Raw genomic sequence first — 13,840 nt, forward strand, 5'->3', positions numbered from 1 at the left:
CTATAATGTGACATTAAGTGATTATAAATTATTTATTATATTTTATTTATAAACCTATCATATAATGTTGCATAATGGGATGATAAAATAATGATGAGAGTTGAGATAATAAATAAATTTTTTCTAGATAATAAATTTATAAATAAAATATAATAAATAATTTTTAATTATCTAATATTACATCATAAAATAATAATAAAATGATAAAAATTAAAAAAAAAATCAATTCATTATCCTTAAACTTTCATCATCTAACAAATGTTCCATTTATGACCTTTAAACGCACAAAAGTCTTCTTGTCCTCCTCTGCTTGGCTCCACATCCTTTGTCTCTGCCTCTCTCTCTCTCTCTCTCTCTGAGACTGGAAAGCTTCGTCACTCCCTCTGAAGCACATAGCTCGATCTCAATCGCTCAATTCTCTGTTCTAACCACCAAATATTTCCCTTAAGTAATGCCGAAGTGCTTCAGCTTCGCTGTCGCGGGGAACTGGTGCTACCGCTACGCCTTCTCCAAAGCCGGCCTCCGGTCCACCACAACGGACCTCGGCGACGGTACCGTCATGCACTGTTGGGTCCCCAAGCTCCACAGCCAGTCCAAGCCCAACCTCCTTCTCATCCATGGCGTCGGCGCCAACGCAATGTGGCAGTGGAACCACTTCATCTCATCGCTCACCCCTCACTTCAACGTCTACGTCCCGGACCTGGTCTTCTTCGGGGACTCCTACTCGACCCGTTCCGAACGCTCCGAGGCCTTCCAGGCCCGGTGTGTGATGGCTGTGATGGAGGCCCAGGGGTTAGTGAAGACGATGAGCGTGGCTGGGATAAGCTACGGCGGGATTGTGGCATACAGCATGGCGGCGCAGTTTGGCGAGAGGGTGGAACGGTTGGTGCTGTGCTGTGCCGGGGTTTGCATGGAAGATAAGGACATGGAGGAGGGTATGTTCCAGGTGAAGAACGTTGACGAAGCTATTAGTATTCTGCTGCCGCGGAGTCCGGAGAAGATGAGGGAGTTGATGCGACTCACGTTTGTTAAGTCCAATTTCAAAGCCGTGCCGTCATGCTTTCTCAACGACTTCATCCATGTAAGTGGGCTTGGCCTTGGCCTTTGCTTTAACATCATTGGTTTGTTGGCTATTACATTGAGACTTAGGATTTATTAGAACTGGAATTTGAATTTTGGAATTACTTCAAAGTTTATTCTCTGTTTGGTTTAAATTGATAAAAATATAAAATATAATAAAAATAGAGATAGAGAGGAATAACAAGGGAGAGAGACTTTGATAATTCAGGTTTTGAATTTAAGACATTTGTTCTTCTTGTGAAATCATTACTTATTTTAAAAATTTAAGATTATATGAAGAGGTAGGTTTAATTGTTGATGTTTGTCTTAGTACTCCCTCTTATATGTGAGCCAAACCCCCTCGAGAAGTAAGACCAAAATGTACAATATTTAGTTGAATGAGATAGAGTATAGAGTTAACTTTATTATATTTTATATTTTGTCATGATATCATAGTCGTGTTTCAAACTTATGACATCTACTTTGATATTTTGTAAAATCACCACTTATTCTAAAAAATTAAGCTTATAGGACGAGATAGATGTAATTATTTATATTTATCTTAATAGAAATTATATAAGAGGAAATAAAATGAAGATCATATAAGAGCAGAAAGTTATATATATTCTTTTGATAAGCAAGAGATGAAAATTATATATAACTTGAAATTAAAGTTTAAAAGTTAAATAAAATATTGTTAGAATATATTTTTTTAATATTATTTTTGTTTTGAAATTTGAAAAAGTTGAATTATTTATTTTATTTTGAGGGCTGTTAAAGATGCAAAGGGATCCCACACACTAACGGATAGTGTGCCACGTGTCCATTTTTCCTAGTCCCTCATTCTCCACTTTCCCTCTCTCTCCTCTTCCCCCCTTCAGTCGTGCGCCTCATTCAACTCAGTCTGATCCTAGCCACAGCAGCACCGCCGCAGCTCATCGCCGGCCACCACCAGCGACCTTTTCCCCTCACTGGTGACCTCTCGACCGGACCCAGCCCCCCACAGTGCAGCCCCTCTCCCTCTCCTCCTCCCGAAATCAAACCCCTCTCACACAGTTTCTCCCTCTCGCCGCTGCCAGCACCGCCGTCGCAACCCAACTGCGCCACCACACCCAGCCCCTCGTCAATGTAAGCTTCTCCCCTAGCCACTGGAGTCTTTTTCTTTCTCCCTTCTCCCCGAGCAACGCCTCCCTCTCTCAATAACTTCCTTATCGGCACTTCATGCCGGCGGTGCCGCTTGGACCGTCGACGTCTTCTATCCACCATGAGGTGGTTCCCGACCACCATTACCAGCCCGGGGAGCGGGCACGGGGAGATGGTAGGGGTGGGAACGGGAGGAGATGAGAGAAAGGAAAAGAGAAAAAAAAATGGAGGGAGACATGGCACAGTGATAGTGTATCACATCAGTATGTGAGATTCCTTTGTAGAATCACTTTCTGTCTATAGTGTTTTCCTTTTATTTTCTATAAGAATTTGAAAAAATTATAATAATTAGATGAGATGAGATAAGATGAATTATAAAAACACATAAAGCTATATCATCTTCCATTGTTTGTTTACAAAAAGGAATCGCAGAGAAAATAATGAAAATAGCATCGTATTAACAGTTAATTCTCTCCCAGTCTCGTCTATTCCGGAGAGGAAACTTTGGTGGGTCCTAAAGCGAAAGATTTTCCTCAGCCTTTGATCTTTTCTTTTATTTTTTCTTTACCTTTACAACCTAGAGACTGTTCAAATGAAAGGACTCTTGAAAGAAAAGAAAGGTCTCTTCTTTTCCTTCTCAAGAGTAATTAATGACCAGATGTTGTGTTAATAAAATAAGTTAAGCAGTAATGGTATGACTTATTTAATTAGTAATGATAGAAGCAACCTGAGATTTTCATAAGAAAACAATTGCAAACAATCTATTCTGTTTTTTACTTTTTCTCCCCCGTAGTGTTATATTATTGAGTTTTCAGAAATTTTAATGCAATATTAGCAAAAGATTTCTACTATTTACACCACTAGTGCGTAAAAACACCACTAATTAATGCATGTACGATCTATTTTAGTTATAAAAAAAAATAAAAACACCGAGACTCTTGTATACTAGCTGATAGTTTCTATATCAGCGTTGCAATATATTTTCTTGTCAAAATCTGAGATCAATATGACAGATTATTTTTTTAGGTAATTAGTCTATTTTGTGCCAGCCCTTTTTTGGGTCCTTGGTCATGACTACGCCATTGCATCTCTTAACAACGTTGCCTTTATTTTTTAGGAATGATAAAGTGATAATCTAGTCCCAACTTGTTTACAACTATAAAATAAAATTTTATTTTTTGACTTTTGTTTTTGATTTGTTGGGTTTAAATATAGGAAGAGTATTATTTTATTTCAAGGATTTGTATAAATTGTAAATGGATGGGTTGTAGCCTTATCACTGCACTTCATTTTTATCATCCGTCAAAGTAGTATTTGATAATCTCATCTCATTATTATAATTTTTCAAAATTTTTATATAAAATATAATAAAAAATTCAACTTTTTCAAATCTCAAAACAATAATAATATTACAAAATCTTATTCTAATAATATTTTATTCAATTCATCTAAAACCATCTCATCTAACTATCCAATTGAGCCCTTAATTAAATTAAGGCTATTGCTGTGGTGAGGTTTATGTAAACTGCTCAAGCTGTTTAGTTTTTTATTTGTGGTTGTTTCTGCACGTCCTTGCTTTCAAGCTTGCTCGCCAGGTGGGTAAGGATATGTTATGGAATGGTGTAGGTGACAGTTCTTTTGATAAGTGGTTTAGGTGGCAATTTATCTCTAGTTTTCACTAAATTTTACTTTGGAAATTGCTTTCAATGGCAGATGATGTGTTCAGAACAATTTCAAGAGAAGAAAGAATTGATTCAAGCACTGCACAAGGATAGAAAATTGTCTGATCTTCCCAAGATTACCCAGGTTTTTCTATGTTACATGTTATGTAATCACCATTATCTTGTGGAATTTAAAAAATCTGCCCTCTTTTCAGTCTTCCCGAGTATCTTTTTAAAGGCATAACCTCTCCTTGATGCAGCCAACGCTAATCATCTGGGGAGAGAAAGATCTGGTATTCCCGCTGGAATTGGCACACAGATTGGAAAGGTAAATCCGAAGAACGTGATAAATTAATCAGTATCAATATTTGTATTTGGACACACCGGTCAGTTGATTTTTAAGCCTTTGAGTTGTGACATTAGTTCCCTTTGTCACAGGCTTGTGGGTGAGAATGCAAAACTAGTGATCCTAAAAAATGCGGGGCATGCAATCAACATTGAGAAACCCAAAGAGATGTGCAAGCTCATGAAATCTTTCCTCATCGACCCACTTCCTTCACCTAAGCAAGTGAGTCACAGCAATGGCCGCAAGGTGGACTGAAAGGTTTACCAGTGAAGTTGAAGAGAATTCGAGTAGGTGATTTCTCAGTCAGTCTCGAGATGGGTGGTGTTGTGTGGATAACATGGATGATATGAAGTTAAATGTGTAAGTATTCATTATTTTTATGTAGACGATATAGCTAAAATCATAGCATTGCAGCAAAGCACGAGATGGTCATGTCGATCACTATCAAGAAAGTTAAGCTTAGAAGATGATTTCACTAGATTTGCAGAGGACAGTTGAGCCCTTGGTTTGAAACTTTGTATCTAAGAAAGCCGAGGAAATATTATCTTGGAAAATGTTTTTCATTTTTAATTTTGTTTATTTCCAATTACATTTATTGATATGACCCATTAAAGTAAGAAAAATTCTATTCTTAAGTCTCATACACCACACATCATCCTTTTTATATTTTTTTAATTTTATTCTCTTACCAAGTATGTGGTATATAGATTATAAGTAAAATAATTCAATTATTTTAAGAATAATAAAACCAAAAAAAAAACTTTAAAAAAATTTAGAAAAAATAAAAAAAATTATGGTGCGTGGTGTATGGCCTTATGAATAGCAATGCTCTTAAAGTAAATGTCCATTTTAAGTCACCACGGTTTTGCAAGTGCGACAAGAAATAACACAATCCAATATGAAAAATAAATAGGAAAAATATTTTAACGATAAAGAGATTATAAAAAAGTAAACCAACACAATAAATTGATGTTACTTGATGTGTTACGTTAGATTATAAAGTTACTTGTATTATAAAGTAGATCTAACGGATTCCATGAATCTATATCAGTTTGTAGGTTTATTTTGTATAATTTATTTGTGTCTGTAGAAATTTTTAATTAACAATGTTCTATTATTATTGGATGGTGGGTGTATCATTTCTCACTCGGCAAACAGTTCTATATAAAATATTTCTTATCTTGTGTCAAGTTTGTTGGAGCTCCTTTACCACTTGAGTATATGGTTTAGAATTTGATCACAATATTTTAATTGAAAAAAAAATATGGTAGAATATGGATGACATGAGCAAGTTTTGGCATTTTGAGGATCTTTTTAATTTTCTCTCTGTACGTTGTCCCTGTTTTCTCTCTATACAATGTACGTTGTCCCTATTTACTCTATGTACAACTTCCTCTTTGTTGATGGTCCGTGACATTTAATGGTGATTTTTTTCTTCTCTAGAGATTACCGTGAGTTTAATGAGAAGCATGGGTGCCTTGAAACAATTGTTGTTAGAGTCTAAAGTTTTTACAATCACGACGGAAGGCAATTCCATTCATGTCACTGAGGGGAGTTGGAAAGTCACGAGGGAGATTTCTCTGGGGTTGTACACGGTGAAATGGTTCATCAAAATGTTGGAGGATTGTTTGATAGACGATAAAAGGACTTTTATACTTCTTTAAGGGATGGTAGTAGACGTTTTATAGCTTAGTGATGTTCTAATGTCCATCAGCATTTTATGGCACTAGTGGAGTATGAAGGTGGTGGCAAATGAAACTTTATATTCATACAGGAACAAATGGAAGATAGGGGATGGAAGAAATTGGTGGTTACTCTGCAAGAAATTTGAGACATTTTGGAGGCTGGAGGTACCACAGGTCTTAGTAGAGGGAGGTTGGGCTTTGGTTGAATGGAGGAATGAACTTGGCTCTGGGGCTAACAGTGGAGGTTCACTAAGGGAATAATCGCTCTTACAAAGAGGTGTTGAAACAACTAATGGTATTGGCCCTAGCTCAAAATAGGGGGGGAGGAGGTTATACGGACTTGTTGGCCAAGGGAGTGTCAGGCACGATGAAGGCACAACATACTACAGGCACACCCATTGCTCAGTTGAAAAGAGATTGTGTTAGTCAATATGAAAATTTGGTAAAGAGTGGTGTTTGTCGTACTTCTTGGGATATGAAGATGCAATTGGTGGATTTGCAGGAGATTGTGGAGAAAGGAATGGGAATGAGCTTGGGCTTCGACGCAGATAGTGGCCTAGACAATCTTATTAACCCAATGGATGGAGTCTCGAGCTTTGATCGGGCAAAAGGGAAACAAATTATGAAACCTAGGGCCAATACAATGGGCCTCAAGCAAGGGGCTCTTGACCTATGTGGCGGATCTGAGAAGAATGTGAACTTACAGTTACCAGTGATTTAAATGGAGAAAAATAGTAGAGGAGGAAGCTGGCAACAAAGCTAGTAACAGTCACAAATGTGGGCCAAACTAAAAACTCACTATTTAACATTGGATCCTCAGCCTAGAATGGACAAAATGTGTCGATGGATTGAAGGGAACCTCTTCCACTAGAGTCCCAGGAGGCATCACCTTAGGAGAAGGAATTGCAGAAGGCCAGGAGTCTTATACAGTGTAGTGCTGAGCTTGAGGCTTAATTACGGATGTTGGTAGCTAAAAATGAGGACCAAGAATGGGAGGGTAGGTCTCTGTTTTTTGAAGGAGGATGAGGGACTTGATGGAATTGCAGTGGACATTGAGCAAAGGTATCGAGATGGTAGATGAACATGTTCCTCTCAGTTCTTTGCCGTTGTGTCAACCTAGATGAGCTTCCTCTGATTGTGTCATACAAAGTGAAGGAAATCCAAAACTACGTGTGGATTACGTGTGGATTGAGTGTGAAGGTTTTGACGAACAATTTAGGGCATTGCTTACTGCCATTTAAGAGGACATGGTCAGTCTAAAAAGTCGCGTTCCAAAACACAGAGGGGGCTAAAGAGATTGACATGGTCTATTAATTATGAGGGCAACTCAAGTAGAGGAAAGTCCCAAGGGAAGGTTCAAACAATTTCTTTATGAAGTCGAAGATTGTATCTTGGAATGTCTAGGGGCTTAATGAGGACAATTAATCTTTGAATAAAAAATTTGCTTCGAGAGTGGTGGGTAGATATTATTTACTTGCAAGATGGAAATTATTTCAAGAAGCATTATTCGTAGCTTGTGGAACTGTCCATATGTTGACTGGGTTTATCTTGCATCTCTTGTGCAATGACAAAGTTCTCGGCTTTTATATTTGATTTGGGTTTGGTGGACATTCCTTTCATGGGTGGAGCATACACCTAGTCAAACAATCAAATGTAGTCTAGATTGGATATATTTTTAGTCTCCTCGAATTAGAAAACTCATTATCTGGAGTTATGTCAGAAAAGACTAACTCGCCTATATTCGGGTCATTTTCCTATCTTTTTGGACTATGGAGGTATTTGTGGAAGGTTTAGGTATTTCAAGTTCGAGAATATGTGGTTGAAAACAGAAGGGTTTGTGGAAAGGGTTAGGCAATGATGGTCGTCCTACTAATCCATGGCACCCCCGATTTCTTTTTTGCAGGTTAGCTGAAAGCTTTGAAAAGAGATCTCAAGATATAGAATTTTTGGAGATGTAGCTGATTGGAAAAAGTCTCTATTGGAGGAAGGTTTGGGCACTATCTATGGAGGAATCTCTCGGAAGATAGAATTAGTTTCAAAACTTGAGAGGGTTACCTTATAGGAGGAGATTTCATGGCGTAAAAAATCTTGGCTATTGTGGATAAAAGAAGGAGATCGTAGCATAAAGTTTTTTCATTGAGTGACTAAATTACATAGGCGGACTAACACCATTGAGATGTTAAACATTGATGGCGATGTGTCAACGAAGCTTCTAGTGATTTAGGAGCATTTGCTGGTTTTTTCGAGTAATTGCTTACCGAGCAAGTAGTGTGGAGGCCAAAACTCCATAGACTAGGATTTGAGACCGTTGAGTAGCAAAGTGTTGCCTAGCTGGAGAGGCCTTTCGATAAGACAAAGGTTTATAAAGTGGTGAGAAAGATGGTCAAACACAAAGCACATGCTCTAGATGGTTTCTCTATGAGTTTCTTTCAATCCTACTGGGAGGTGGTGAATGATGATTTGATGAAGGTTGTTCAGGAAATTTTCTCATTTGAAAAGTTTGAGAAAAATATCAATACCACTTTTATTGCACTTATTCCTAAGAAGGTTGGGTTTTGAAAATTAAAGATTTTCAGCCTTTTAGGGTGCATAAGATATCTCCAAGGTTTTAGCAAACCGCTTGGAGTGGGTCTTGGGGAAGATTATTTTGAGACCCCAAAATGCCTTTCTAAAGGGAAAACAAATTCTTGATCTAGTACTAATCACCAATGAATGTTTAGATAGTAGATTAAAATATGGTGAACTGAGTGTTTTATGTAAGTTAGATATAGAGAAGTCTTATGATCATGTTAACTGAGACTTTCTACTATACTTACTTGAGAGATATGGATTTGGGGAGAGATGGTGCTCATGGATTAGATATTGCATCTTGACTGGAAGGTTCTTGGTTTTGGTGAATAGCATTCCAGTTGGCTTCTTTACTAGTTCACACAATCTAAGGCAAGGTGATCCGTTGTTACTGCTTCTCTTTATCTTGTTATGGAGACGCTTAGTAGAATGATGTCCATTATGGTTGACAATGGCTTTATGGCTGGATTCTTGGTTGGTGAGACCAATCAGGGTACTCTTAGCATCTTCTCATTTATTGTTTGCAGATGATACTTTGATATTTTGTAAGGCAGACCAAAATCAAATTCATTTTACTCTTACTTTGCTTTGAAGTTGTGTTTAGACTGAAGGTGAATCTATCCAAGTCGGAGCTGGTTCTAGTTGGAAATGTTCGCAATTACTGGAGGTTGGCCAACATTCTTGGATGCAAGCCCTCTCATTTCCCATGAAATACCTCGACCTTCCTTTGGGGCCTCTTTAAGGCTAAATCTATATAGGATGAAGTAATAGAGAAAATTAAACGCAGATTGATAGGTTGGAAGAGATTATATTTGTCAAAAGGAGGTAGGACCACCCTAATCAAGAGCATACTATCCAATTACCAACTCATTTGTTATCTTTGTACCCATTCCGCAAGTGTGGCGATCCAAATAGAGATCCTCCAGCCTAATTTTCTTTGTAGTGGGTTAGGGGACGAGTTTTAGTTCTACGAAGAGGTTGGGGGTGTTTGCTCGACACACTAACACGAATCTAGAATAAAATTCTAACATGATTTATGGTGTGGAGATTGAGCCCTTAAGAACAAATTCCATACAACGGCGAATCTAATGGAGATGTCCGGTGGCTCAATCCAACTGAATGTGGATTTTATGAGGGCGGCCCAAGATTGGGAGGTTGGCAGCTTTGTTGATTTTTTTAAAAACTTTTATACCATGAGATTGAGCACTCAGTGAGTTGATAAGTTGTGGTAGATATTTGCTAGAAAATGCACTTTTTCTATCTGCTCCTTTTTTAAGACCCTCATAAATCCGCAACACAATCATTTTTTATGGAAAAATATTTTGAGAAATAAGGCACCTCTTAAGGCGATCTTTTTCGCTTGGACAACTTCTTTGTGCAAAATCTTAACTATGGATAACTTACGAAAATGCCAGGTAGTTGTTGTGGATCGGTGTTGTATGTGCAGAAAGAATAGTGAGACTGCAGATCATATTCTACTGCATTGTGAGATTGCTAGATTACTATGAGATGATGTCTTTAGAAGATCGAAGTTAGCTTGGGTTATGCCTGTGATGGTGGTTGAGCTCTTGGCCAGTTGAAAGAATTTGGGCGGAATTTCACAAATCACAACTTAGTAGAAGATGGATGCTATATGTATTCTATAGTGCCTATGGAATGAACGAAACGATTAGACTTTTGAAAATAAGGAATGAACATCGGAGGAGATTAGATTGTTTTTTGTTAAGATTTTGTTCCAATGGTGAATGTTATAGATTTCAATGGCATAGATTTCCATAACTTTCTTATTTCTACTTCTTTCTCTTAATTAGGTGTAAACTTTTGCATATCCTACATGTAATTGGGCTATGCCTTTTCTTATTAATATAATCTATGACTTATCAAAGGAAAAAAAAAAAAAAAAATGTTGTGGCACTGTGGTCCTTTCTAATCATGTTGGGCGCTCCCCTCCTTTTCCGTTTGCTTTCTCCATTTCTTTAATTTATAATCTATCTTTTTTTAATGTCCTTTACCTTTGTAGATCTTATTCTAATCTTAGCCTAAGAGGAAGTCAAGGGGCAAGAAAAAGACCACATGCCCGGAAAACATTGGACACACCTCGAAACCTATAAACACTACTGTTGGTCCATGGATACAATATTCATGCAAATAATGCCTAAGCCCAACTTCGTGAAGTTGACTGTTTTCTTTTGCTAAGAAAAAAAAAAAAAAAAAAAAGGTAAAAAGAATCAAACACGGGGCAACTGAACCTCAATTTCTTTTTGAACTCTGTGGGTTTGATTTGGCAAATTGCACCACGTGGACGGTGGCACGTTGGTACACGGTGGAGATAATTGCGTAAAAGAGGAGATGCTTGTGCCTTAGCTGCCTTTATTCCCTTCTTTTTCTCTTTGATCATGATCTTGGCCTACTTCACTACTCACCACTTTCGCGAACCGAAATTTCTTCAGACTTAAGAGTTCCGCTACAACTTAAAAAGATCAGCTACTCAATCCAGCAAAAGCCAAGCCTGTATATTATTCTCTCTTCTCAAGTAAACAAACAGAAAATCAGGCCTGCCAAGAACCCAAACCAGATTTCCCCTGCAAAATTATGAAAAACAACAAGTTAAAGACGTCCAAATTCCACGCAAGATCAACATAAAATGAAACTGATCTAGTTCAGCTGCAGCATCATTCAGTTATGTTTTATCTTTTTTCACTGAAAAAAAATCAGGCCTTAGTTTTATGGCGCCTTAGGCCCTCAAGACAAATTGCCTAGTCTAAATAAGGCATTTTCCACTGTGAACAGCATAAACGTCCATGCATGGTTTTGCAAAATCAGATTGCAGTTTGATTCAAGCGAAATTAAGCATTGTCACGCCTGCATGCTCAGTACTTTTTAACTATATCTCAAGACAGTAGTGGATCATAAAGCAAATAAAAAAGAATAAAAGGAGGGGAAAATACCAGTTGGCAAAGAAGCAGTGCTCCAAAAGATCCCCAGCTGACCCTGACCGTAGTTATTATTGCAATCCATACTCGTATTGTATCCATTCTTACAGATGCAGACAAAGGAGTTACTAGGTGGCGCGTACCCACACACACCACCACTCATCTCGCATGCGTTACATTTGGTGTCGATGATGTTATTATCCAATACTCCATTGACATACTTCAACGCCACCCCATACTGCCATTGCGACGGGTCAGTAGGGTACATCCCTAGCGACAACACAGACGCGTACCCTTCACACTTCAGCTTACGCAAATCCAGTTCTCCCTTGCCGTTCAGATTTGCCGGAGAGTACACGCAACAAGAGTTGGTAGGCGGGAACAGAGGCAAACCGAGCGAGACGACTGCGGGGCACGTGTATAGAGAAGCGCAGAGGTGAGAGTAGGAAGGGTCGCAGATGGGGGTGCCCTTGAGGGTGAGGGAAGAGGTCGGAGGCGTGCATGAAATGAGGATGAAAGTTGACGGACCGAGCTGGAAAGGACTGGCCCAGTCGACGCCCAAGCTAGAGGAGCACTGGCGCATGGATATGCATGTCGACATGTCGGAGGGGGAGATGATTAGGGTGGAAGTGGTGTAGGATATGGAGGTGATGGGATACGAACCTGTGTGTGTGGTGAAAACGAGCTGGTCTTCGTCGGATTTGCATGTTACATAGGGCTGGAACCGCGGCGAGCCGCAGCCGGTGCCGGTACCAAAAGGGTACTTGACCTGTACGGATCCGCAGGTGCCCTTGCATACAGGGTCTGGGGCTAAGGTGAGCTGGGCTGTGAAGAGGATCATGACGGGGAGAAGGTGGAAGAGGATGAACGATAGAGGATGTCCCATAATTTGCTTAGTTTGATCCGGTCCTCTCTCACAAGAAGTGGATATTGTTTCTCATAGAGGTGTAAACGCCTTTAAATGTATAAAACAACTCCGGTTTGGCTGAAAAATATTTAATACAAATTTTAAAATGTGCAACAAATTCTTTGAAAAAATGCGAGATTCTATTAAATAAAAAAAGTTACTTTTTAATAATACAGTTTTTTTTTTTTTTTAAAATAGACATGTACGACACTTGTCATCGTTCATCGTAAATTTATATCAAGCACTATCCTAAAAATATTAGAACCATCATCCAAATTAAGGTTTAAAACTCCAGCCAATGAGTTCACTTTTTTCTGTCTCAAACTTTTCTATTTTGTTATGAAAATTGCTACAGACATAAAAAAATATTATATAAAGTAAATTTATAAATTAATATGGTTTCATTAAATCTATTATAACTACTTTATAATAAAAATAATTTTATAATTTAATGTATTATATCAAGTCACATCGATTTATGAGTTTATTTTTATATAATTTTTTTGTGATTATAATATTTTTCCTTTGTTATTGGTCTCATGGACACCTTCGAATATAAAGTTATGAACTGCTTTTCGTTTGCTTGGTTGAAATGACTCGCTACTCATCTCAAAGCTTCTTAACTTTGCCTGATGAGAGTGACCTTTAATTTATTTTAATACCCTAAAAAGAGTCTTTCTTTGAGGTTGGATTCTAGCTGGCAAGCAAAACCTAGACCTGTTTTCGGGATCGAATTAACTAAATGCCTATGTTCCGAATTAGTCCTATACTACGGTTGGGTTAAAGAGTAAACAACTACGCATGATGGTTACAATTTTGAAATTAGATTCTTCAAGATAAGGGTGGAATAACTTTCTCATATATACTCTGCACCGTATACATTTGTAGGAGAGAAAAGGGAGAATTTTACGTTATAAGAGGTGGGAAAACTAAGGAATCAAAATTTGCAGCGCAGCGCGTGAATCTCACGTTCCGTTCTATCTTTGTGTCACTCTATGTCACATGCATAGCTTGCTTCTATTCCTGGTGTGTTGAGCTTATCCATCCATATAGATTTCCATATCTCTCAATTGTTGGCAAAACTCTAGTGGGTCCGATCTTCTTGCCTACTTGTCTTGTTTTTTTTTTTTTTTTTGAAGAATAGAGTTAATGTATTGATCTTCTACTGAGACAAAGAATGTGCACTTCTTCAATTGATTCCCTGATGCGATCTATGGAATCGCAACCCTTCCTATCGCAATGAGAAAAGATATTTATAATCGTAAATTATACAACCGTCACGTAATCATTTTAAAAAAAATGAATAAAATATAGAACTCACATAAAAAAATTAATTTTTTAATAATAGATCTCATTTTTTTTCAAAATAATTACTCAATGTTTATGCATTTCATGATTGTATGTAATATTACTCTATCGCAATATCTCTCTATAATCATCTAGATTATTGAATCAACCAATGGTGGTATCTACCCTGTTGATGTAGTGTTTTGCAGCCCGAGCACTTCCGCGATAATTAAACTCACGCCACCTGCAAC

The 13,840-nt window shown here is 37.9% G+C and overlaps 2 protein-coding genes across 2 annotated transcripts; one reads left to right on the top strand and one right to left on the bottom strand.

The window, feature by feature from the left end:
- The first annotated feature begins 266 nt into the window (after positions 1–266).
- LOC121250809 (monoacylglycerol lipase abhd6-A) lies at positions 267–4,779 on the top strand. Its single transcript, XM_041150031.1, has 4 exons — positions 267–1,081; positions 3,916–4,008; positions 4,124–4,191; positions 4,302–4,779. The coding sequence occupies exons 1-4, from the start codon at positions 452–454 to the stop codon at positions 4,462–4,464; spliced, it is 954 nt and encodes a 317-aa protein (XP_041005965.1). The 5' UTR covers positions 267–451; the 3' UTR covers positions 4,465–4,779.
- A 5,770-nt stretch (positions 4,780–10,549) lies between these two features.
- On the bottom strand, positions 10,550–12,441 carry LOC121250645. The gene is made up of 2 exons (XM_041149821.1): positions 11,411–12,441; positions 10,550–11,044 (listed from the first exon to the last, which is right to left on the bottom strand). The coding sequence occupies exons 1-2, from the start codon at positions 12,279–12,281 to the stop codon at positions 10,992–10,994; spliced, it is 924 nt and encodes a 307-aa protein (XP_041005755.1). The 5' UTR covers positions 12,282–12,441; the 3' UTR covers positions 10,550–10,991.
- Positions 12,442–13,840: the final 1,399 nt, after the last annotated feature.

Source organism: Juglans microcarpa x Juglans regia, chromosome 2D, assembly GCF_004785595.1.
Source record: "Juglans microcarpa x Juglans regia isolate MS1-56 chromosome 2D, Jm3101_v1.0, whole genome shotgun sequence".
In the NCBI taxonomy this organism is placed as follows: Eukaryota; Viridiplantae; Streptophyta; class Magnoliopsida; order Fagales; family Juglandaceae; genus Juglans; species Juglans microcarpa x Juglans regia.

Coding starts and splice junctions, on each gene's coding strand:
- LOC121250809 (XM_041150031.1), top strand. CDS start 452: ATGCCGAAGTGCTTCAGCTTCGCTGTCGCGGGGAACTGGTGCTACCGC. Junction 1,082..3,915: donor TTCTCAACGACTTCATCCAT/GTAAGTGGGCTT, acceptor TTTCAATGGCAG/ATGATGTGTTCAGAACAATT. Junction 4,192..4,301: donor TTGGCACACAGATTGGAAAG/GTAAATCCGAAG, acceptor CCTTTGTCACAG/GCTTGTGGGTGAGAATGCAA.
- LOC121250645 (XM_041149821.1), bottom strand. CDS start 12,281: ATGGGACATCCTCTATCGTTCATCCTCTTCCACCTTCTCCCCGTCATG. Junction 11,045..11,410: donor CACTGCTTCTTTGCCAACTG/GTATTTTCCCCT, acceptor ATAATTTTGCAG/GGGAAATCTGGTTTGGGTTC.